The sequence below is a fragment of the Falco peregrinus genome, chromosome Z (genome assembly GCF_023634155.1).
Source record: "Falco peregrinus isolate bFalPer1 chromosome Z, bFalPer1.pri, whole genome shotgun sequence".
NCBI lineage: Eukaryota > Metazoa > Chordata > Aves > Falconiformes > Falconidae > Falco > Falco peregrinus.
In genome coordinates, this window is record NC_073739.1 from 33,482,886 (window position 1) to 33,506,481 (window position 23,596).

The 23,596-nt window shown below is 41.1% G+C and overlaps 1 protein-coding gene across 6 annotated transcripts in view; it reads left to right on the forward strand.

Moving 5' to 3' along the window:
* Window positions 1–23,596, forward strand: part of ZNF462 (zinc finger protein 462) — a 94,011-nt gene that overhangs the window by 58,931 nt on the left and 11,484 nt on the right. For 4 of the 6 annotated variants that reach the window (XM_055790499.1, XM_055790496.1, XM_005241178.4 and 1 more), the window contains 3 exons: window positions 13,261–13,525; window positions 17,677–17,813; window positions 23,224–23,447. In XM_055790499.1, the coding sequence (XP_055646474.1) occupies window positions 13,261–13,525; window positions 17,677–17,813; window positions 23,224–23,447 (626 nt within the window). Of the gene's footprint in view, window positions 1–13,260; window positions 13,526–15,638; window positions 15,768–17,676; window positions 17,814–23,223; window positions 23,448–23,596 lie in introns of all 6 variants that reach the window. The other 2 variants (XM_055790497.1, XM_055790495.1) reach the window with 1 other exon arrangement.

Here is a 23,596-nt window from a genome sequence, read left to right on the forward strand (position 1 = left end):
ATGTGTCTGTGGCCTAGGCCTGCAAGTTGCAGGTGATATGTGGTACTAGATAAAAAACTGCTCCCAGTAGTAAGAAATGTAGGTCTGTCTGACAGGCACTGTTATGTCCAGCTGGAGCCAATGTTAAGTGGAGCTCCATGGTGTAGTGTAGTGTAGTTGGATCGTGCCTGTGTTAGTGTGTATAAATAACCTACAGTGTGGGCTGTGATCAAGTTAATTCACTGGGGATGCAAAATTGAATTAGGGCTGGGGTGAAAGGCAGACAAAAGGTTGTGTCACATGGTTATGAACTTGCTTTGTAGGTTGGTAGGTATGCAGCAGGCTAGTGTAATTGAAATGGTTGCAGAAAGGGTCTTTTCTTGGATGAATATTGTGGTTGGAATAGGAAATAGAGCAGGATGACTTGGGGAGATTTGAGGAGCTAGTAGAACTAATTTTGTCAGTTGTTGAGCCCTGTAAAAATAGAGAAAAGGGAAAAGGGTAGTGAATTGTAATAGCAGAGCGCGTGTCTGAATAGAACTGTTTTGGGACAACAGCCCAGTGAAACTTCTGCTTGATGCTTTTTTTCCCTGCAGAAATTGTTCCCTGAGGGACCTTTCATAGAACATTTCTTTTGTTCTTTTAGATTGATCCATTCATTAAAAGATGTGCATGTATTTAAATTTCTGTGACTCATCTCTTTTAGTACTGTTTGGTAGCAGCAAGTGTATCTGAAGTGTTCCACTGTATATCCTGGAGATGGTTTGATATATATCCTTGGTATACTTTTTGAGGAAGTGAAGTTAAAGTGGAGTAGATGCTGAATGTTTTAGGTGGGCCCAACCCTGGCAACTACATTGTCATAGAAAGCATAACAACCACCCTGTTCTTGCATGCCTCTCTTAAGGCAGTGGTGTAAGAAGGTGATTGCATCAGTCTTGGCAAGCCAGTAGAGAGGGCTTTCTTACAGAGACATCATTGGAAGATGCAGCTTTTTGTATCCTACCTCTCTTTGCATGTTGGACAATATTTTGATATGCAAGGAACCTGTTTTCATTGTGTCCTAACCTAACTAGAGGTAAAGCACTCCTGGTTTTTTGGCAGGAGTGGGGTGATGATGTTTTGTTTTGAGGGTGTTTTTCTTACAAACAACCACAAAACCTCCAGCAAATGTTGATCACCAGTGCAACTTTTCTGTTTTGCATAGCATGGGAACACTGACTAGTTTGTTGTGTCCAACTCTTGTTGAAATGACAAGGTAGCCATTGTGGTAGAATGTCCTTTTGCTCTCCTGATGGCTTACAGGTATTTTTCCTTTCACAAGAAGGAAATGGTGGTGTTTATTTGCATTTGAGTAGTTGGCTTTTTGTTTGTTTGGGTTTACTTACTTCCCTTAACACTTTTGAGAACTTATGTGGTAGAAATTCAGTGTAAATTGAAATATTACAGACTACTAGGAGGATTGGGTGAATCCCCTGACAAGATCTGTTGCTGTGTTCTTGCGTAGTCTTGTGAGAATCAGAAATTCTATTCATGTTAAGTTCTGCCAAGAAGGGTTGTATGCATTTATTGATGATACTGTCATCCTATGAGGCAGTATGTGTCACTGATAAGGGTTTCCAGTGCTGCACTGTGCAGGGTCAGCTCCATTCCTGTTGACTTGAGTGCAAGGATCTGCATTGTGAAGGTGTGACATCAGAAGACTATAGTCTCTTTCAATAAGAAAGAGTCGGAAGCAAGGCAGAGACAAAAATTGTGTGACTGAACGCTAGAGAACAGGAATAGGAACAATAGCAACAGGTGTTATATGCAAAGTAATCATCAGCTAAGGGTAAAGCACATGGCAACAGATGCTGTTTGTCTAAGCACTGGTGTTATGCATGTTGGATTGTATTCAAGGGCTGTGGAGGTGGTGGACTGCCTTCCTCTTATAAACAGGGGAAATCCATTAGTGCAACCTACTGTCATAAAGCCCATAAAGTAGAATGAGTCCAGATAAACGGTTTCGTGTTATGACTTCACACAAAAGCGTCTTGGGAGATGGAAAATACTTGCCCTAAATTGCCTGGCTAGTACTACTGCTTTTTTGAACAGCTGTTTATTTTGTGAGGATAACCCCTTTGGCCTAACTCTGTTGTAGAGCAAAGTACTACTCTTTATTCGTATGGCTAGCAGATTTGGAGCCTCATGAATTTGTTAGTATCATAACTGTATGCAGTAATTAAAACTAATAGGCTTTTTAATTTTACTGATTAAGAATATTGAATTGTCAAAATAAAAGTGAAGTGCAAGTGATGGACTAGACAGACCTGGATGTGGTTTCTAATGTCTTCTCAGTCATGCTGCTGTTGTACAAGATCATTCCATTTTAGTGGTGACCAGTTTTTGGAATGTAGAAAACAGCACACTGTATTTGTGCCCTTGAAGGTTAACAACCGTGCTTTTCACTGTTGTGCAAACAAAATGGGATCTATCATTAATACCAACATACATCACAAAACACATGCAGGGTCAGAACGAGAAGATTTTTCGAGTTTCCCAGTACATGGTATGTCAACATCTTCATTAAATTTAATAACTTGCAGCAGCGAATGCGATGAAAACTGCTAAGTGAAACACCCCGTCCCCTGTTCCAGCTTTTTCCTGAACTTTAGTCCTTGCCAGTGGAACAGAACTTTGCTTCAGATAGAGACTGTAATATAAATACATTCGCTTGCTTTGCCAGAGCTAGGCTGGGTACAAAACTGCTTGACTAAGTCCTGTTTCTGGGACTGTTGTTTAAGAACTGTAAATCCCTTCCCATTTCTGTACACTTTTTCAAAGTGGATAATGTATAATCAGGGTGTGTGTCTTCCATGCCACTTGACAGATGAAATCCTGAGTGGTGCAGAGGGCCTTTAGCAGGTTTGCTAAAGCAATTTCATGTACTACCAGAATAAGAGAGAATAGTGAAAAGCAAGGAGACTTTTCAACAAAAATGTCTTAGCTGGTGCCAATGAGGCAGGTTTGTTACAGTGATCCACTCAGCCCTAGAACCACACATCTCCCTCTTCCTTCCACCTTTCAGAAAAAAAGGCAAACACTCCATATGCTCAGATACACTACCCCTGATTTTAATTTTTCTTTTCAAATCCATATCATAGTTTGTGGCTGATTTGTTTATTTCTATTTGTGGGCACTGTTGCTCTTGATAAGGGATATTTTTCTAACCTTCCAATCAGGGCAGAGCATTCCTAAGGTTGTCCTCTTCGCCTTTGGTGCTGTTTCTCTCATTGTTGCTATTGTGGGTGCTGTTTCTCTCATTGTTGCTCTTGTGTCTTATCGGCTGCTGTTTGGGGAAGACCACAATGGTCAGAGTCCTCACAGCCTGGAAAACTTACGTTGGAACAGAATAGCCTGCTCACAGTTTGGAGTTTGTTTTTTTGTTGGGTTTTCTTTTGGTTTGTTTTGGGTTTTTTTTTGAGGGGGGGAAGGGGGTTTGGACCCCACTCTTTTGAAGTTTGAGACCCTATTGTTTGACTGAGGAGGCAGCGAGCCTGTAGTAACTACAGGGAAAATTCAGGCAAGTCTTCAATACCTAATGGCTTTAATTGCAAGGTGAGTTGGAAGGGTAGCATCCATGTTAAGGATGCAAGGTGGTGATTTGCATGCTGCAAAACAGAAGGTGCCTCTGCTTTGGTAGTTGCAGGCAGGCTGCAAAGAGCTGTGTACTTGTTCTGCCTGTTTCCCTCCTTTTGTGCCCCATAGGGGTGATGTTGCATGCTTACTCTGAAGTATCAGATTAACTCATCTTCCTTGCAGGCTGCTTTTTCCCCTGGCTGTGTTCCTTCTTTCTCTAACCTAGAGCAAGTTTCTACTTTTCCCTCAGATGTCGCCTTTCTTTCTTTCCCACAGTGGCCGCATCGCCTGCCAATGCTTGTTAAAAATCCCTGGTACTTGCTGTTGTGTCCTACTTCTTGTGGTCAGCATTAAACTAATTACCAGATGTTGAATCAGATGGGAACTTTTCTCCAGCATCAGATTGGCAGGGACTGGTGGAAAAAGTGCAGGGTTTGTTCACCTCCAAGTTTACTGAACAAAACTCCTCACCATTTCAAGGACCTAGGGCACTGAGGATGACCTTGTTCTCTGCAGCTCTCTTCCACTGGCATGTAGTTGTTTGAGGTTTGGCCTTTTCCTACAGCATGTTGAGAATAGTTTTTGGCTAGTGGAATGGAGGGAGATGTTTATTCTGTCATTGGCTGTGCTCAGCGAGGTGTCAACTTGCTGTTCATTGTACTTTTTTCTGGTCCTGAGCTTTTTGTGCTGGAACTGAATGGGTAAAGGCAAAATTGAGACTCAACAGGATGGAGACAGGAACTCATGCAGTTGGGAGAAGTTTGCTGTCAGTCTTTATGGATTTGGCTGGCCTGCTGCAATGGGATTGGTGTGATACTGGAAGACTTGTCTAAGGTAGAAAGAAGACAGAGTTAAGTTGTTTAGGTGGATGAATTAATAAATGAAAGAAGAAACATCTTCTGGATTCCTTCTGGGCAAACAGAAGTGATGTGATTGCACCCACAGGGGAAAGAAAGAAAGAGGCATATCTATACTCTGGTTGGTTTTTTCCTGGGGTTTTTTTGCGAACTTTTTTTTTCTCTGATGTTTATGTTTAGGATAGGGGATGAAGTGGTAGGTGATGCTTTCTTAGCTGTCAAGTGCTACTGCTGTCCCTGGAATTTGTGATCACTCTGTACAGTGTAAAAAGGATGCTATTGCTGTCAAAGTATGTGTGGTATAACTTGACCGGTGCTGTGCAAGAGAGCATTTCTGTAGGCTGTTGTTCCCACGTGTTAGTAGCCTTCTTGTGTAAGATAACTGATGCTCTCCCTGTCTCCTGAGACTTCAGTTACTTTCTATTGATCTAAATGCTGCTAGAGGGATTTGGTGCTTGACAGAGAGTAAAACTCCTTTGCTTATTTTAGCTCTGGTGAAGTGGACATATGTCATCACCATAGTTGATGGCCCAAAGTTTGATGTTTAAGTAGCTGGGTTTATTTCTTCTTTAAGGGACACTGTTGGTACATTTTGGTACCAGTCCTTGAAAATACTGCCTGAAGTGATCTGAGCTCAGAGCTGGTGATAGAGATGAGGCTTTTCTGTTGCTGGTAATAATGATAATAATGATGTCAAGGTGTATGCTGGAGGTCTCCAAAACAAATTTCAGGTTACTGAGCTCTATGATTAGGATGGATCCTCAGTACCCATATACTGTCACTGTAATTTTAGGGCCAGTTTTAAAGCAGGATGCAAAAATGTAGCACTTCATAAAGCTGTATTTCTTTCCCCTCTTTATTTCCAGCTTAGAGGCCAGTGAGCATTTAGGTGACAGCAGCATGTGTGTTTGTGGCTGTATGTTTTTATTAATACAAATACATAAAGGGTCAGAGTAATAAAGAAGGAAATGTGGAGTGCTCCTGAAAAATATCTGATGAATTGCCCTTAAAGGTGAGAAGGAAATAATGGAGCGTAACAGCATGAGGATGGTTCCGTTACCAATGCCCCCAAAAGTGGCTCAGTGGATTATTGTCTGAATGAAGAATCAATCAAAGTAGGAAATCTTTGTAAATTCAGAAGCAAACCTGTTACCATTAAGTCCTTTTGGCAGAACAGTTAAATGAGCATCTTGCTAGAGCTATTTCCAGATCTGTTTGTGTTCCTCTTTTCTGTAAGATGCTTCCATTTATGGGGTTTGAGTTTAGCTCACAGAATAAGGAATAGCTAGGCAACTTTGTGTTCTATGCATTTTATGGAAATAGGTAAGCACATGGAGATCCCAATGTTTGACATGTTACAGAATTCTTGTTTCAAGTGCCATCCTGTATTTGGACAATAGAATTTCCTTGAATAACAAATTATAAGAATATAGGTTTAAAACATGACAAACAGATCAAACTCTTCACCTGTTATAAGCCAGTGGCAGCAGATTCTCAGCCTGCAATATTCTTTAAACGGAACACAGTGGATAAACACAGGTAAAACAACATGAATGCTGGAGGAAGGGGAACACAATGCACTCCCCATGCATCATCTCTGTGTTGTAAGTGAAAATGGCAATGGGCAAAGCAATTGGTGTGCTTAGAAAGCTGTAGTGGCTTGGCACTGATGTTGCAAAGGTTGCAAGTGGTGGAGCAGCTACTCAAAGAACCTAGTTTATGAGAGGGTTGTGTGCAGCCTAAAGGTGGCTAGTAAGTGGCCAAGTCACCTAAAGAACTGCAGAAAAGTTAAACTGAGTTGAAGCCAGGAAGGAAGTTTTGTTGTGGGGAGGACAGGTGAAAAGAAGGGATAACTAGAAATTAAATGGCTTTATGATTAAGTGTTTTCTGACCACTCAAACTGATCCTTCCAAATCAAAGCATTAACAGAGCTGGGTAATGATTCAGGCAGTATTCATGACCATGTTGTGCCTGTCTTGAAAGCTAATGCTAATAGGAATCCCTGGTAGTATTGCGTACTCAAAAACAGAATGGCATGGGAAGCTCTTGGACTGATCCTTCTCTTCTGATGGAAGTAATAGGATATAACTTATTTCATCAACTACCTTACTGCTTCCTAAGTCTTACGTAATTCCTGCTGATTTCCTTTGTATCATCTTATACAGACTATTTTTTTTTTTATAATTTATATATATTATACATTCTTTCCTTGATCTCAACTATGAAATGCCAAGGTTCTTCAGCAGGCAGCAGTATGAGACTCTCTTTGTAAATTAATTCAGATGATAAAATTATTATTTTTTTCTTCTTAGATTAAATTTATGTCCCTTTGATATTAGCACAAGAAGCTGCATAGCATATATCCAGTTCTATTCAGAGATAGGTGTGCACATGACTTAAGGAGATTCAAAGTTACAAAGAAATAATATGGATATAGTTTCTCACCTGTTTTGAATAAATAAGATCGCATAGGCCATGTATCTTTATGGTTGCCCACTTATGAGCCTTAGATGTATGTATAATACCTTCCTCACAAAAGCTGGTCCAAAATGATGCAAAAAATGTCCTTTACAGATAATGCAGAAATAAATTCCTCCCAGCAAGGTTTTTGGGTTTTGGTGGCTTGGTTTTGGTTGTTTTGGATTTGCGTTTAGGTTTTTTTTGTGTGTGTGTAAATCCTTTAACTTGCAGTTCCTCTCTGGTTACTCTTTTCTTTTGTCTTTTGCATTGTGTGAACAAGGACACAACATTTGTTTCTGTAACTTCTTGTTCACAACATCCTAGCAATGTAGAAGTTCTTTAGTAGAATTCAGAATTTAGCTAGAGGAGTAGGTTCATATTCTGTTTTTAAACATGCAGTGAATAAAATTTGTGAAAAAAACCAAAAAAATGGTTCCCTAAGCTCCTTCATGAATGTTTTCTTGCATCCCTCTGAGTCTTAGTCTCTCTGTCTTCCCTTCTCCTCAGCTTAATTTATTGCCAGCTCATTTCACCCTCCCACATATTCTTCCTTCCAGGTCAGTGCTGCATGGCATAAAGTGAACAAATGTGTGTAGTCTTGACAATCTTTATATGACACCCTGCTTTGCCACCTTCCCACTTTTCAAGCTGTTGCCATTCATGACTGTATGCTATCTTACTGCTCAGTGAGCTGGTAATTTTGAGTCCAAATGAATTTTGGAAAGGATTGTGTTCCTAAATCTTGTAAATTCCACTCTTAGACTTATCTTATGCCTTTTAAAATAATAATTATTATTAGTTCAATCCCCTGTGCTTTTGACCATGTATTTTGTTTGTTCATGTTTTTTGGTATAGTATTGCATCTTGATTTGGTTACACAAATACATTTCTACCTGGAGGAAACCATTTGTCTGCTGCTTTTCTTTATTCTTTGGATTTTTTTTGTCATTCTTCACAGAAATCTTCTCTATATGAATGAATTCAGAGAAAATTAAAGAGCTTTCCAAATATTTTCCTTCTAGTCTCTTTAGGACTTTTTCTATAATGTTCTAGGCCTGTATTATTACTAATTCCCTTTTGCCCCCCAAAGCATTTTTAAGCACTTTTTGTTATTTATACATTGTCTTCAGTTCTTTTCTTATCCCAGGAGCCAAACATCCCCTTCCCCAGTTTCATTTTGTCGTAAAAATGCTGATCTCTTGACTTTGGTTGATGTTTCTGTGTGGATGTATCAGGAAAGCTTGGTATCTTCGTTGTTGTCTCCCACTGTCTCCTTCTGGTCATTGAGCTATTGAATTATTAGTAGTTTGCAAATGCAATAAACTTGCTTTCCAGTGTGCTCAAATGGCTGCTTTTCCTGAACATTGTTTCTTCCTCCATCCCTACCCCTCATTGTACAGGCATATAAATACTTGTAGTAGATGTGTCTAGTTCTTTTAACCCTAAAAGGATGAAGGAAGAGTTTGATTTCTTTCCTTTAATAGGAACTTCTTCCTCTGGTTTCTCAACTGCTGCTCAGTCACTCTTACTTAGACATGTCCAGGTGTATTTCTGGTCTGTTGTTTGGTTTAGATGTCTTGTTTTTAGTGTGTGCATATGTTCATTGATAGCTCTGAAAATACCTATGAGGTACTAAAACACCATTTAATTTTTGAGTAAATTTATGTGTCTGGATCAGAATATTTAGTTACTTTTTTCTTCTGAAAAGATCTCAAGTGTGGGTTTTTTTTAGGTATCTGAAAACATGTTGTATGCTGCAGTGGATCCATGAAAACTCGGGTTTTCATTTTGTTTCTGTGGTAGGTTTTCATTGTATATTTTTCCCCAGGGTATGCAGATGTGTATCAAGCTGCATTTTCACAATTGCATTGCATTGCATTGCACTGTAGTAACTTCCAGTACCGTTGACAGACTCATTATGCCAGTCTTTGTATCTTACTCTGAATAAAAGTTTTCAGAGTGGCAGCATCACTTACTGGGAATTTAAGTGGTTTAGGTACTCTGGAAAGCTGTCTCTCTTCACCCCATGCAGAGACACAATGAAACTTAACTTACGTGTTATTACCAGCACACAGTAGTAATTTAGATACGGCTGTGTTGATGAGTCACCATGTGGACAATAATTTCTACTGCTTTCCTTTCAACTAGTCATTTCTGCACTTGGATATGAGAATGCTGTTGTATCCTGAGGGTAGATTCTGTAGTCTTTTAGATCCATAGGTGCTGGCAGGGATTACACTACTTGCTAGACTTGTTATTCTTCTTGTGCAGGTAGTCTGTAGGGTAGATGTGATATGTGAAATCTCAAAATTGGGATTTGCAGCATCACTGCTGTTCTTCCATTCTGACTACATCAATACTGATAATTTTTGACTCTTAACATGATTGTAGGTGTCCTTCCTTTTACGTCAGATTGTCCCATGCTGTTACTTTGCTTTTGGAGTGGTATGGTGAAGTCCTTCCATTCATTTTGGATAAGATTACTTTTAAAAATGGATCTCAGTGTTTTTGGTGTGGGCTTTTTTTTGTTTGACGTTTTAAAATCAGTCATAGCTAAGTATTCAGTTTTCTTTCCTTGCATTGCATATATGAACATACTTTATTTTCTTCTGCTGTGTCAAGGCTGTTCATAGAAAAAAATGCCTTTTTTTCCTTAACATGTGATCAGTACTTCCTGATGTTTAATTTTTCTTTATTGTCTTCCCCTTCATGTTTTCTCTTTGCATTTATGCTTTACATTATTTAATACAAATTCTCTTAACTCTTCCCTTTTCTTATTTTAATGTCTTTCTTCTGCTTTCTGACTTTGATGTAGGCTTCTAAGGCCATTTTACTTTTTTCAGACACGGATGGCTAGACCCTCTTCCCTGCTCCAGGTCAAAGCTGTTAACACTTTGCTGGAGTGCCCCCAACCGTTTGTGCTTGGGGTGCAGGAAAAAGTCTGAGGTGGAATTTGCATTGTTTACAGCTGGGACTGAATTATTGGTCAGTTCTGAGGGGAACGTTTTCTTGTCTTCCTCCTTCATTCTCTATTCTTAACATTCAGGCATCCTGTGTTGTTGCAGCAACACCACCAAAAGGTGTCCAGCAGCTTGAGACTTGTGTAAATGCTAAGGCTTGCACTTCGTCAACATCTTAAGTTAGCCCAGCACTGAAGTACATGCAGAGCTGTTTGGAACACCAGTCTGTTCTTCCAGCAGAACGGAGGTGGTGCCTGTGTAGAAGTGCTCTGCCAGTTTAAGGCAGTGCTTGATCCTTGACTGAGGGGATTTGCCTCCCTCCTCTCGTCCTTCTCTCAGGTACTGCTTTTGAAAAATAAATAAAAAAATCCAAACCCTTGACTCCATCATGTTTCTTATTTGCTGGCAGTTCATTATGTGCTGTGTGCTAAACTGCATGTTTGGAAGCAAACTCGAGTCAGTTGCTGTCTTTCCACTGCCTTCACTGGTTTTGGAGTGGGCATCAAAAAGTGTGGTTCAGTCAAGCTGGTGGAAAGCCTCCCATCCCATGCCTTTAGTTGGCTTCAGACTCTGACCACAGTGTTCCTGATGGAGCTGGTTTGCACCTGTATGCTAGGGTAGTTGTCTGGCAAGCTGATTCTCAGAAACTTAACAGAAGCCCTATACATGTGTTAATCCTGGGTGGGTTTCTTCAGGAAGCGCTAAATCTTGCACTCCAGAAGGATTGCAAAATAATGAAAGCATTTGACAAGGGAAAAGGAGAAGAATACACAGGCAGAACTAGGGACATGCATGATAACATTGTTTATGTGTAAACTTTCCGTATAAGCTCTTTAGGTGGCTTTTTTTCTGTAAATATCATAACTATCTTAATTGTAACAGAGCAATACACTAAAAATTGCAAGGTGGCCAGCATGAATTCTGGTTGAAAGACAGTAAGAATTCAAATTTTTAAAGGTAGAATTTGCTTTTGGCTGTTCCTGATGACAAGGAAAGCTACTTTGTGTACTTTTTTTTCTGTGGGAATAGACATGTTCTTTTGCAGTTTTCATATACCAGATTCCACGGAAGTAGGTAAGTATCAGATTGGAAGTATGAAAGCTGGAATAATAGACACCAGATGACAAGGGAAGTGGAAACATCTGAAGTATAGTAGATCTTCCAAATACTTCCTTGTTCTGAAAATAATAATTTTTAAACCTGTAATGTTTTTAGCAATGGACGTCACTGAAACTTTTGCTAGGAACCTTGATGATGTGATGGAAATTTTTGATCCTTTCCTCCTGAGGAAGGGAACAGTAAGCTATAAACTAGACTTCAGTCAGTACTCTACAAGTAGTTTGGCTAGTACATGTACAAAAAGGACACTTTCCAGTGTGATTAACTTTTTTCAGGCAGTCATATCCTTGTCAGGAAATTGTCTTAACTGTGTTTTAAGCTTTTAGAAGCATTGAACCCCGTAGCCCAGACACCAGGCTGCAGATATGCAAGTCAGCAGATCTGCTCTGAACTATGCATTGTTCTGGGCCTCAAGGTCTGGTTCCAAAACAGGGTGAGTGCACAATTGCTGCTTTTGAGGGAGAAGAGACTTGTGCAGAGGTTTGCAGCTCCTCAGGCCTGGCCTGTGCCAAAGTAAATGAAGTGAGGAGTCTGTTTCAAACACAAGGGAGAAGAAAGCCTTGACATTTGAACAGGTGGAGCTCACTGTGAGCACTCATGGTGAGCAAACCTGCTGTAGAAGTGGTGGAAACAAGAGATGATAAATACTGCATTGTAATCCAGCCTCAGTTCATGAGGCTTGGGTAGGAAAAACAAAAAGTATTTCATTCAATTTACCAGTATCTTTTATGTCTCTGCCTTTGCCTTTACTGTACACCTGGTATTGAAGCCAGGGGAGCCTGGAGACATTTATCTCCTGCTTGTGTTTTGGGTTTTTTTGATGTTGTTAGTTTGTTTTTCATTTCTCTGGCATGTATAACCCCCTTCTGTGGTAGTGAGAAAAGAAAGCAGGCCTTTTACTCTTTTGGAGACAGGTGGAGAAGTCCCCACACTGAATGCTGTATTAGGCCTGTTTGCCTTTTGTTTCTACATACTAATTGGTTAGAATGCATGGTGCTAAGTTCCCACAAGTATGTCTGTTGGAGAATTCCTACATATCTAGCTTCGGGAAATTAAGCTTTGGAAAATGAAGTACCCATCAAAGCAGGAGGTAGCTGGTACAGTTTGTATCCCAACTTCCCTCCCCCCTAGCTTTTTTCCCCCTTCTTCCAGAAAGCTTAAGAAAAGAGGCTTTTGTCTTCTTTTCAGGAAAGTTACACTGAAATTCATCTGTGCTTTATTCATCCGCTTTCATTTGTGCCATTCATGGGCAGCTGTGGGTTATATAGGACAAAGCAGATGAATTCCTAACCTCCACATTCAAGCAATGTGCTGGGAAAGGTTGAACACCACCCTCCCCCTCTTGTGTTTTTTTGGGTCCAACTAAAGTATTATAGCTTTCAGTTTCAGTACTGAGACATCTCCGGGCTGTGTTTCTCCACATACCATTAAAATGGTGTCACAGAGTTCTGCTGGGTTGTAGAAGGGATACATCTATACAGACATATCTATACAAAGAGGTCTCTTTCTCAGTGCAGCAAACTTGCAGCTTCTAAGGAAATGTGGTTTAGAAGTTTGCTTTAGTGGAATTTATCATTAAATACCTTTTTTTCTAATGATGACTTAATTTCAAATATCATCTGCTGAGGGAACTTGGAATTACCTTTCGTGAAGACTGCTTCAAATGTGACAAAGTTACATTGCATCATTTCGCTGAAGTGAACTTCTGATGTGCGTTTCTTCATTGAATAAGAAGGGAAGGGTATCCATTTATTTTCCCTTTCATATTTCCACCCCCCACCCCCACTTTTAGATAGGCTATTTACATGTATCCTGTGCCAGATCTTCATCTGGTGTAAACTGGCATAAGACATTTGAGAGGATCTGATCTGGTTTATGCACCAAACACATAAACACTTGGCAGTATGATTCATGTGTTTACCTTCACAAATTACGTGTCTTAAAACCAGACTTCTTTTTAGACTAATTTTAACTCAAATCATAGAATCATAGAAATCTGTCACCTCTTTCCTACCTAAATCAGATCTAAAAAGCAGAATTTATATTGATCACCTTTTAAATTGTAGAATACATATTAGATTAGTTTAGATTAGATTAAGAAGTGCTACACCTGTTTTTCTTAATCCCTTCAGAAAGCTGTCGGCGGATTTCATAACCAACATCTCGATCAACTCCCTTTAAGAGCCAATAGCTTCTGGAGCATGCCTCAAACCTTTTCAGATCTGTTTATGCACCTGGAATAACAACTTCTCCCTGTTTCTCCACAGACTCTTCATACTCTGAGCCTCCTGATGTTCAGCAGCAGTTGAACCACTACCAGTCTGCAGCTTTGGCCAGGAACAACAACAACATCAGCCCAGTCCCACTTTCTGGGAGTGCTGCAGGAATGGAAAAAATGGAAGCCATCCTTAACTGTGAATTTTGTGAATTCTCCTCGGGTTACATACAGAGCATTCGGCGTCACTACCGTGACAAGCACGGAGGAAAAAAACTCTTCAAGTGCAAAGATTGTTCCTTTTATACAGGCTTTAAGTAAGTACTGTGCAAAACAGATAAACTGAACTCATAAGGGGATTTTTAGCACTTGAAAAGACTTCTGAGATCTTTGAGAGCTGGCTGTAGCTAACAGAAACATGGCCACTGCTGACCAGGGAGTGGAACCTAGGAAATGCCATGCCAGATCACAGCAGCATCCATGTAATCCATTTTCCTCTCTCCCACAACAGCCGGTACCATCTGCTGCAGACGAAAGCACCATAAGTCCTTGCAGCAGGTTTTAGAATCATAGAATTGTTTAGGTTAGGAAAGACCTTTAAGATCATAGAGTCCAACTGTTAATCTAGCACCACCATTAAACCATGTCACTAAGTGCCACATCCACACATCTTTTAAATACCTCTAGGGATGGTGGCTCAACCACTTCCCTGGGCAACCTCTTCCAATGCTTGACAAGCGTTTTGGTGAAGACCTTTTTCCTAATACCCAATCTAAACCTCCCTTGGCACAAGTTGAGGCCATTTCCTCTTGTGCCATTGCTTGTAACTTGGGAGAAAAGACTGACACCCACCTTGCTACAGCCTCCTTTCAGGTAGTTGTATAGAGGAATAAGGTCTCCCCTGAGCCTCCTTTTCTCCAGGCTAAACAACCCCAGATCCTTCAGCAGCTTCTCATAAGACTTGTTCTCTAGACCCTTCACCAGCTTTGTTGCCCTTCTCTAGACACACTCCAGCACCTCAATGTCTGTCTTGTAGTGAGGGGCCCAAAAGTGAACAGTATTTGAGGTGCAGCCTCACCAGTGCTGACTATAGGGGGACAATAATTTTGCCAGCCTTATTGGCCACACTGTTTCTGGTACAAGCCAGGATGCTATTGGCCTTCTTGGCCACCTGGGCACACTGCTGGCTCATGTTCAGCTGGGTGTTAGCCAGCACCCCCAGGTCCTTTCCCACCGGGCACTTTCCAGCCACTGTTCCCCGAGCCTGTAGTATTGCGTGGGTTGTTGTGACCCAAGTGCAGGACCCAGCATTTAAGCCTTGTTGAACCTCATAAAATTGGTCTTGACCCATTGATCCAGCCTGTACAGATCCCTCTGCAGATCCTTCCTAGCCTCAGGCAGATCAGCACTGCCACCCAATTTGTTGTCATCTGCAAACTTAATGATGGTACACTCAATCCCCTCGTCTAGATCATTGATAAAGGTACCAACAGAACCAACAACCAACCGGATTTAACTCCATTCACCACCACTTGTTGGGCTTGGCCATCGAGCCAGTTTTTTACCCAGCAGAGAGTACACCCATCTGAGCCATGAGCAGCCAGTTTCTCCAGGAGAATGCGTGGGAAATGGTGTGAAAGGCTTTACTAAAGTCCAGGTACACAACATCCACAGCCTTTCCCTCAGCCACTAAGTGGGTTAGTCAAGTAGGACCTATCTTCATAAAGTCATGCTGACTGGGCCTGATCACCTGGTTGTACTGTATGTGATCTGTGTTGGCACTCAGGATGATCTGCTCCATAACCTTCCCCAGCACCAACGTCAGGCTGTGACAAGCTTGCAGTTCCCCAGATCCTCTTTCCTGCCCTTTTTGTAGATGGGTGTCACATTTGCTAACCTCCCCTTCTTCTTTGGGACCTCCCCAGTTAGCCATGACTGCTGATAAATGGTGGAAAGTGGCATGATGAGCACTTCTGCCAGACTGCACACCTGGGTGGATCCCATGTGGCCCCATAGACTGGTGTCTGTGTCCAAAGGTCATGACTGTTTCCCCTTGCATTATGGGGGCTTCATTCTGCTCCTTGTCCTTGTCCTCCAGCTCAGGGGGCTGGGTACCCCAGCAACAAATGGTCTTACTATTGAAGACTGAAACAAAGAAAGCATTAGATACCCCAGCCTTTTCCTCATCCTTTGTCACTATGTTTTTCCATGTTTCATCCAGCGAAGGATGGAGATTCTTCTTAGTTCTACTTTTGTTGCTGATGCATTTATAGAAATGTTCTTTATTGTGTTTTGCAGCAGCAGCCAGATTAAGTTGGGCTTTGGCCCTTCTAATTTTCTCCCTGCATAACCTCATGACACCCTTGTAGTCCTCCTGAGTGGCCTGCCCCCTTCTTCCAAAGCTCATAGTCTCTCCTTTTTTCCCCTGAGTTCCAGCCAAAGCTCCCTGCTCAGCCAGGTTCCAGCCATCACATCACCCCCAACTCCTTCTGTGTTTGCCAAGAACAATAGGTCCAGCAGGACGGGACGTCAGTTTACTTGCCAGAGGAAACAGTACAGGTAGTAGCTTTCCTCAGCATAGGCAATTAGAGGGTTCTCCTTATCGCCAAGTCTGAAAATGTTCTCTACAAAAATAAGGTAATTTCTTGGTATAACCAGCATGAAGCATGGGACAATCAAGTGTCCTAGGGTGACAGGAGAATCTCTATCACCTTGCTGTAGGAAACCTCTCTCATGTAATTTTATTTCTCCCACCGTCTATCTAGCTGAAATTGAAAGTATTCTTTAGCATCCCTGATAACATATAGAGGCACCTCAGAAAATCCAATTAGATGTGCAAAATTTAAAAATTTGGTGCTGTGTTTGTTTGTTTGTGTGTATGTGTGCTTTTAGCTACTGTTCCATAAGGAAAAAAAGAGCCTGTGCACCTGTGCTATTCATCATTTCTTCCTGATATGCTGGCCCCTCAAGCATAACTCCCTCATCTGACATTTGATGTCTCAGACTTAAGTTCTTAGGAGACTGATGACTGTAAACAGTATGACTGGATAAAGGAGAGTTTTGTTGAAGAAAAATGTGGAGTACAAACCTGAGAGAATCCACAAAAAAGCAACTTCTAGTTACAGGTGTCTAACCTCTTGCTTGAGCCCCTAGCTGCCTCTGTGGTAAAATTTGCTGCTTTTGCTTTATATCCTGATTGCTATCTGTCTGTAAGATTACCAGAAATTGCCAGGTCCGTTCAATATGTTCATATCTTGCAAGTGCCATTTTCTTCCACCTGGATGAAATGAAATCATCTTAAATCAAGCAGCATTTAAACACATTCATAGTTGCATAAGGGAGTAGTGTTCTTTCATGTGGTGTCTCATTCAGGGATTAAGTCTTGCTTCTTTTAGAAGCACAGCATGTTTTCTGTCTTTAAAAGAAAAAGGAGGGCAGAGGGAGGGGGGCAAAAACCCCCATACCAATCCCCCCTTCAATTCAGAAACTTAAACCTGTGAAAACTCTCACTGAAGTTGACAGAAATACACCTGTAGAATTCAGTGATCACTGGATTGGGCCTGTATCCAGTTGTGTTAGTAAGTTGCTTTGTGTTCAAGCTAACAGTCTTGAAGACTTCAGAGGCTTCTGAGTTTAGGTCAATGTGGCAAGCTCCTTAGCTTTACCACTGCTTTAGGAAGAAAATAACCAAATGCCCCAAGTTTAGAGACATTTCTCATTTCAGTAGCTGAGCTTGTGGTTTCATAGGTGTACAGTTTATTTCCTCTGTATGCATGTCTCTTGCAATGTTTGAGTATGTAGCCAATGTAATGCCAGCATGATTTTTTTTTGTTGAAAAGTACTGTGGAGTATTCGCTTATTCCTCCACATTAATAAATAGAGTATTCTTAGGCATGGGTTTTCAGATCTTGATAGCTGACACTTTAAAACTTAACTGCTTGGTGCCAAACTCACTGTGAACAGAAGGCTGTTTTGTATCCTGAATCTAAACTTTTTAGCTGGTTTTGGGCTTATACTACAAATACAGAGATGGTTAAGGATGTTATTTGCCTGCAGAAATAATTCTGTCCTCACCTCTGCAAGTCCAGAATGGTTGATAGATTTTGTTCAACTTGCTAAAAATTTAATCTTTGCCAGAGAAAGTACACTGAATGTTTCAGCCTGAAGACAACAAGCATGAAAGATGGGAATTCTTTTGCTATCTTAACTATAGCAATGTGACTTTAGAGCAACCCATGCAAAAGAGTTAGAATGAGTGTTTGTTACTTGAGGGTACAAGCCTGCAAATACCTCTGCTCATGTGTTACTCATGTGAGTAGCCCCACTGAAATGCCATGTGGTACTGTGAAGACAAGGCTGAGTGGTTTCTGTACTATTTTACATGACACATCCCTTATAGAGCTGTGACACTTCACCATTCCCTGCACACCTCTTCTGACTGCTTCCATCTCTCCCTCCCGTTTCACAGATCTGCTTTTACTATGCACGTGGAAGCTGGGCATTCAGCAGTTCCTGAGGAAGGACCCAAAGACCTTCGCTGTCCTCTTTGCCTATATCACACCAAATATAAACGCAACATGATTGACCATATAGTTCTTCACAGAGGTAACAATATCCCTATATGTGTCTGTATCTATGAGGAGAATGCTGAGCCATGCCCTTACCTTTCAGACTGGTTTCAATACATTTTCCTATTTCTGTACATGAGGGCAAGCATGTTGAATTAGTCATCAGCCTTTGAATATCTTTTGTTTCATTTCTAAATTATGCATCTTATTTATTTCCTGTAAAATTCAAAGTTAGCCAGTCCTGAAACAGGGTAGATATATAATGTTTTTTAAGCTTTTCCTGTAGAGGGGTTATCAGTCATCAAACACCTGTTTAGCAAGAGTTGCATAATTTACAGATCTCATTTAGGCCAGATTTGTTTCCTGCTTATGTCCTTGTTATAATAAAAGCCCTACTGTCATAAAATCTGTGACAAGGTATATCAACTAACCATAGAGGCTCCAAAATAGCCCTTGATTACTTTCTTGATTTTTTTTCTCTTTACTGTTCTTAGGATCAAAACAAGAATTATCGTATTTTTGTTTTTCTTTAAGACTCCTATTTCCACCTCTCCCTTCTTTTTTAAAAATAGCTAAAAGCAGGATTAGGGATTTCTATATTCTATTAACTGCGGGCTTACTAGCTCAGAAGAGACAGCTGTTTGGGCTCTCTGGGCTGGGATTCCTGCCCATAGCTATCACACTTGGTGCTTGTAGATGGTCTGTTGGCTGCCGAAATCCAAACCCATGTGTTGGGATGGCACTCTGCCTGCTTGCAGGTTGGGCAGAGTTTCACAGTAGGGTATTGGTGGTGAGCAAACACAAGTTTTGCATGCCATCTTTTTCCTGGAGGAGATCCTGGTGTGACAAGCGCTATCATAATTCCTTGTAACATACCACTTTTAAGTGTTAGTAGCTTGAAGTCCTTCTTATACCAAAGCAGTGAGGTTGGCAGAGTTCATACAAATTTCTGTCTGGTAGCAGGGCTGTTCCGAGGGAACATCTGGGGAAAATGACCTGTCAGTGATTCAGAAAGCACATTACAAAGCTGCCTTATTTGGTTGTAAGAGTTTGGCAGATGCTTTAGGTTTTACTTCCTGTCTTTGAAGGTGTTGCTGTGTTGGATTTTGCCCAGCTTCAGGGTATACTCCAGAATTAGCTCACTTTAGAGGAGAGGAGGGTTTAGTTAACCCCTTGCAGGAGACCATGTTTTTCCAAGTGCTGCCGAGTTGTGTTCTGTTTTGTGGCTGTGCCAGGGCTCCAGTGAACACTGCCAACCCTTTAAAATACAGATAAACAGGGATAACTGTTAGGGCTTAGTTAGGGTACTTTTCATCATGCATAGAATTGACACTGGGAACGTCCAGCTGCAGAATTGGATGAGTACTTAATGAGCTGAAGCAGCTGCACTACCTGTACAGAGCTATTTCTGGCCAGTTGCAAGGAGGTGGTTACCTCCTGGGTAATGGAAACATATTTGTAGAGCTGTTGCTTCAGTTGCACAAACCAGCCTCGAGCCTTTGTGCTGCTGAAACAAAGCTGATAGCAAAGGACGTCACGGTATACCTACTAGAGCACTGGGAGAGGTAAAACAAAGTAAAAGAAGTTTTAATGTAAATGGGATTATAGCTGATAGAGAATCTCAGAGGCCACTGAGGGAGGGGCAAGAGTCTCCTAGCATCAAGCATCCAGGTAATAAAGTAGGGTCCTTCCTTAAAGTGCTTTCTGGTGCACATATCCAGCTAAAAAACCCTCTACCATTGTGTTTATTTGTGTGGCAGCTGAAGCAGACAATTTTGACAACTTTTAATATGCAGTGAAAGACTGAGGGTTGGTGAATGTAGCCTGAGATGACTTTCCTTTTTATAATGATTGCATTTATAAAACAAGGGCATAGCCCTGAGCTGTGGTCCAGGAAAATTAGTTTTGAGGTAGATGGAGTAGTGCAGTGTGTAAAATCAAGGGTGAGAAGGATTTGATCCATTCATAGTTAATGTTCCTTCTGTGTAAAAAGACATGTTTACAGATATGTGACTATTACATTACTTCCAAGTTGCTTCACCCCTAATCCTTGGTGAAACAGCATGTGCTTGAAATGGAGAGTGTATTTGCCGCTTAATGAGTGGCTATGGAAGCTGCATTTTATAGGGCTGAATGCCTAGTGAGAAAAAATCAGGCAAGGAATTTGCTTCCTATTAAGAGTGAGGGCAAACAGGAATCTTCCAAGAGCCTTCTTCCATTTATCACTTATTCCTCATCAGTATAAAAGTGGTTCACCATCCCTTCTGTGGGTACAGATGAACCACAGACTCATTATGGGTGGCCTGTAGCAGGGGACTTTCGCAGCTAGAGGCTAGTACGCAGGTAGATGAAGAGGTTTGGCTCTCACGTTCTTCCTGGCCTTTGTGGCAGGCAAGCCTGGTGAGAGGAAGCACAGAGGGGACAGTGAACTCTTGTTCTGTGTCCAGCAGAGGTGCTGGCCTTTAATTTAGTCCAGACAATGCAATTAGTTTTCATTATCCCTTCCGGTAGCATTCCTGTCACACGTTTTGAAACATGTTGGTATTTTCCAGGGCTGAATGCAACTTACCAAGAATACTATTGGGTCTACTTTAAAATTCTTGGGGCATAATTTTTTCTTCTTTTAGTGATCATTTTATTCTCTTCTGGTACAAATAGTGATTTCATTGTTCCATTTATTAGAAAACACACCTGTTTCTCTTGAATGGTAACTTCAAGATAAAAAAGTCGAATTTTCAAATTCATCTACCTTCCCAAAGGCTTCATTGCTACATAGCCTGATCCCTTGCATGTGGTTGTTACTGGCATTATTCCTTGTGCACACAGCTTTGTTGATACATGCAGAATCCTTGTGCTGTGCTTGCTTTTGGCTACTGGAATGCAAATGCTAAATGTTCTGTGACTGTAGCTTGGATTTGCAGGCAAAAATGCATGTTTTCAAAAACCCGGCATGACCAAATAATTGGTGTGTGTCAAGGTAGTAGGACTGTTTTGTTTGTACTTGGTTTACCTTTAAGGGAAGGAAATAACTTGTATATGCTGTGGTGTTTTGCTGAGTAAAGACTTTTCCTTACAAAATAAGGACTGGTAGACTCATGGGTTCTTTTATGCCTTCGGCAAAAAAAATGTATTATCTGCTTTGAGTTGCTGTACTGCCAATACCTAGTATGTTAACGGCCTTTCAATTTAATATCTGATCTGCATTACAGTTAGCCTAAATACTTCAGTCTAATGGAAGAGTTGGATTTCTTAAACCAAGATGATGCTTTGTAGGTGTTTGTTTTGTTGTTGTTTTTTAATTACACCTCTTGCTACATTGTTCAACAATTCAGGACACCTGTTTGTCAGGCATATACAGTACTCTTCGTTTAGACAACTGCTGAACTTTGAAGAAGTCTACACATGCATAAAGAAGCAGCCTTTTTCAACTGATGTATTGAACTTTACGGTTTGCTGTCATTTTGTCAGTTGCACAGATATGATAAGCATTCTAAATGAGTAATTAAATAAACAGGGCTTTCTAGGAGCAAGCTGGAGATGAGTGCATCACCTTGCAAAATGTGAGGTTCTGGATCGAAATAACCCTGTAAGTTCTAAAATCGTTGATTGTAGGAAGCTCACTGACATGAATACATCATGTAAAATTTTTAAATCATCCCCTGAAAGTGAAATCCTTCAGACTAGAATTGACATGTTTATTTTACTTTTCTCTTGTTATTGTGCTGCCTGTGATTTGGGGAGCATGTGTGTGATTGTGAGATAATACGTTTTGCTAATGTGAATTAGGGAATGCTGCATTACTCCAGACTGGTAGATAAAAAGTTTTATATCGTCCCATATTTTAGCTTTTTAAATCTGTGCCAGGTGCTAGAGGAAAAGTGAATTTTCAAATATTGTAATTAGTATTTCTCTTTTTTAAAACTTCACTTTTTCACTTTTGAAACCAGCTGCATGACTTGCTTCAGTGCGTTCAAAAGCACACAGTTGCAACAACCTTGTAAAAAGTCATCTTATGACCCCAGAACCACAGCTTTAAATTCTGTTGTCTCCTAGACCCTATTTATCCCTCTCTTGTTTCCCACCCTGAATGGCCACAACTCACTGTCTTCATAGCTACAGAAGGTATTTTCGGTGTAGAAAAGAATTACATGTCCACAGGGGTTTTGTTTAAGGTATAGTTTAGGGGAAAACTTCCACTTTTTGAAGTGGCCAGAGAGGAAGTTATGAGATAAAATAACACTTGTGTTCAGGGAGAAGCTGAACAGGATGGAGTATTTTGTTGGGTTCTAGAAAATACCTTGTGAGCACAGTGGCATATGGGTTGGCCAAAAGTCAGTGAAAAACCCTAAGGGAGCTGGTATATCTGTAGTTGTCTTTGGATGCGATGTTACCCTCCTCACTAGAGAAAAGGGCCCATTGGCTCAGATCTGAATGTGGATTGCCACATCTCACATTCTCCTGGCCTTCATGTCTACCATCTGAGATTCAGGCCTGGTTTTTTTGTTCGCTTGTTTTAATCTGTTGTTAGGGATGAACCTGCATGAAGAGGATCAAACTCCTCCTTTAATCTGCAGTCCATAAGGAGTAACAGTACTAAATTTCAGTGTTCTAGTTCAAAAGGCCAGTTGAGTAACAAAAGCCCATAATGAGGATCTGCTGCTGACCCTCAGCTGAAAGGTCAAAGTTGGGGTTTCTCTCGTGTGTACAGGTCAGGGAACCACAGTGGATGAATGTTACGCACCTTGGATTCTGGGTCTGTCAAATGATTGAAATTAATTGCCGCTCTATTAAATGTCAGTGCTTTGTTTGAGAAGTGGAGGGTTTAAAAACTCAGCAAGAACAGCAAGAATCATGCTTGTGGATTTTGAATCTGAGCTTTCTGAAAGCTGTGGGTATATTGGGAAGTTTCTGCCCCTGGCTGAACTGCACAGCCTCTTCCAGGAAAAGGTGCTGCCTTGCTTATCCTCTCAGTCCCCAGAGAGTAGCTATTAAATGTGGTCATGAGGATACCAGCTCCAATTTTTATAAAGCCAGCAGCATGATGCATTGGGAAGCGCCCTGCAGCTTCCCTGTTTATTACATTTCTAGCAGCTGTTCCTGGCTGCTCTCAAGTACTGAACCAAAGTGGACTTTTGCACTGGCTGATTTATGGCTGGGTTTGTATTCCCAGGCTCTGCTACTCTGACTCAGAGATGGGGGTCTCATTTGCCCCAAAACCTCCATTCCCATCCTCTTCACCCAACAAGCAGTTCATGAGGGCACCTGCATTTATAGACTTGGTCTTGTGCTTTTTTTGTCAGCCCAGCTTAGCTCCCATTCCTTTATAGGTGGACTGCCTACCCATGTAGCATTCCTATTCCTTGTGTGGGTGGTAGTGCCCAAACTGTTGACACGTGGGCCTGGTATTTCATAAAATTTGTTAAGTGAATGTTGTCCTGTCCCTACAGAAGAGCGGGTCGTTCCCATTGAAGTCTGCCGTTCCAAACTGTCAAAGTACTTGCAGGGAGTTGTTTTCCGCTGTGATAAGTGTACCTTTACATGCTCCAGTGATGAGAGCTTGCAGCAGCACATAGAGAAGCACAATGAACTGAAACCTTACAAATGCCAACTCTGCTACTATGAGACCAAACACACAGAGGAGCTGGACGCTCACCTTCGAGATGAGCACAAGGTAACATCCTAATAGTTTTAAGTTGTAGCAATCTACTCTTTGCAAATGCTTTATTAGTTTACTTGCATGTCAACTCTGAGTAGCCAACTTGCCATTGGGGTTTTTATCCCTCCCTCCCCAAATCTGGAATCTAATCCCATGCTGTTCTT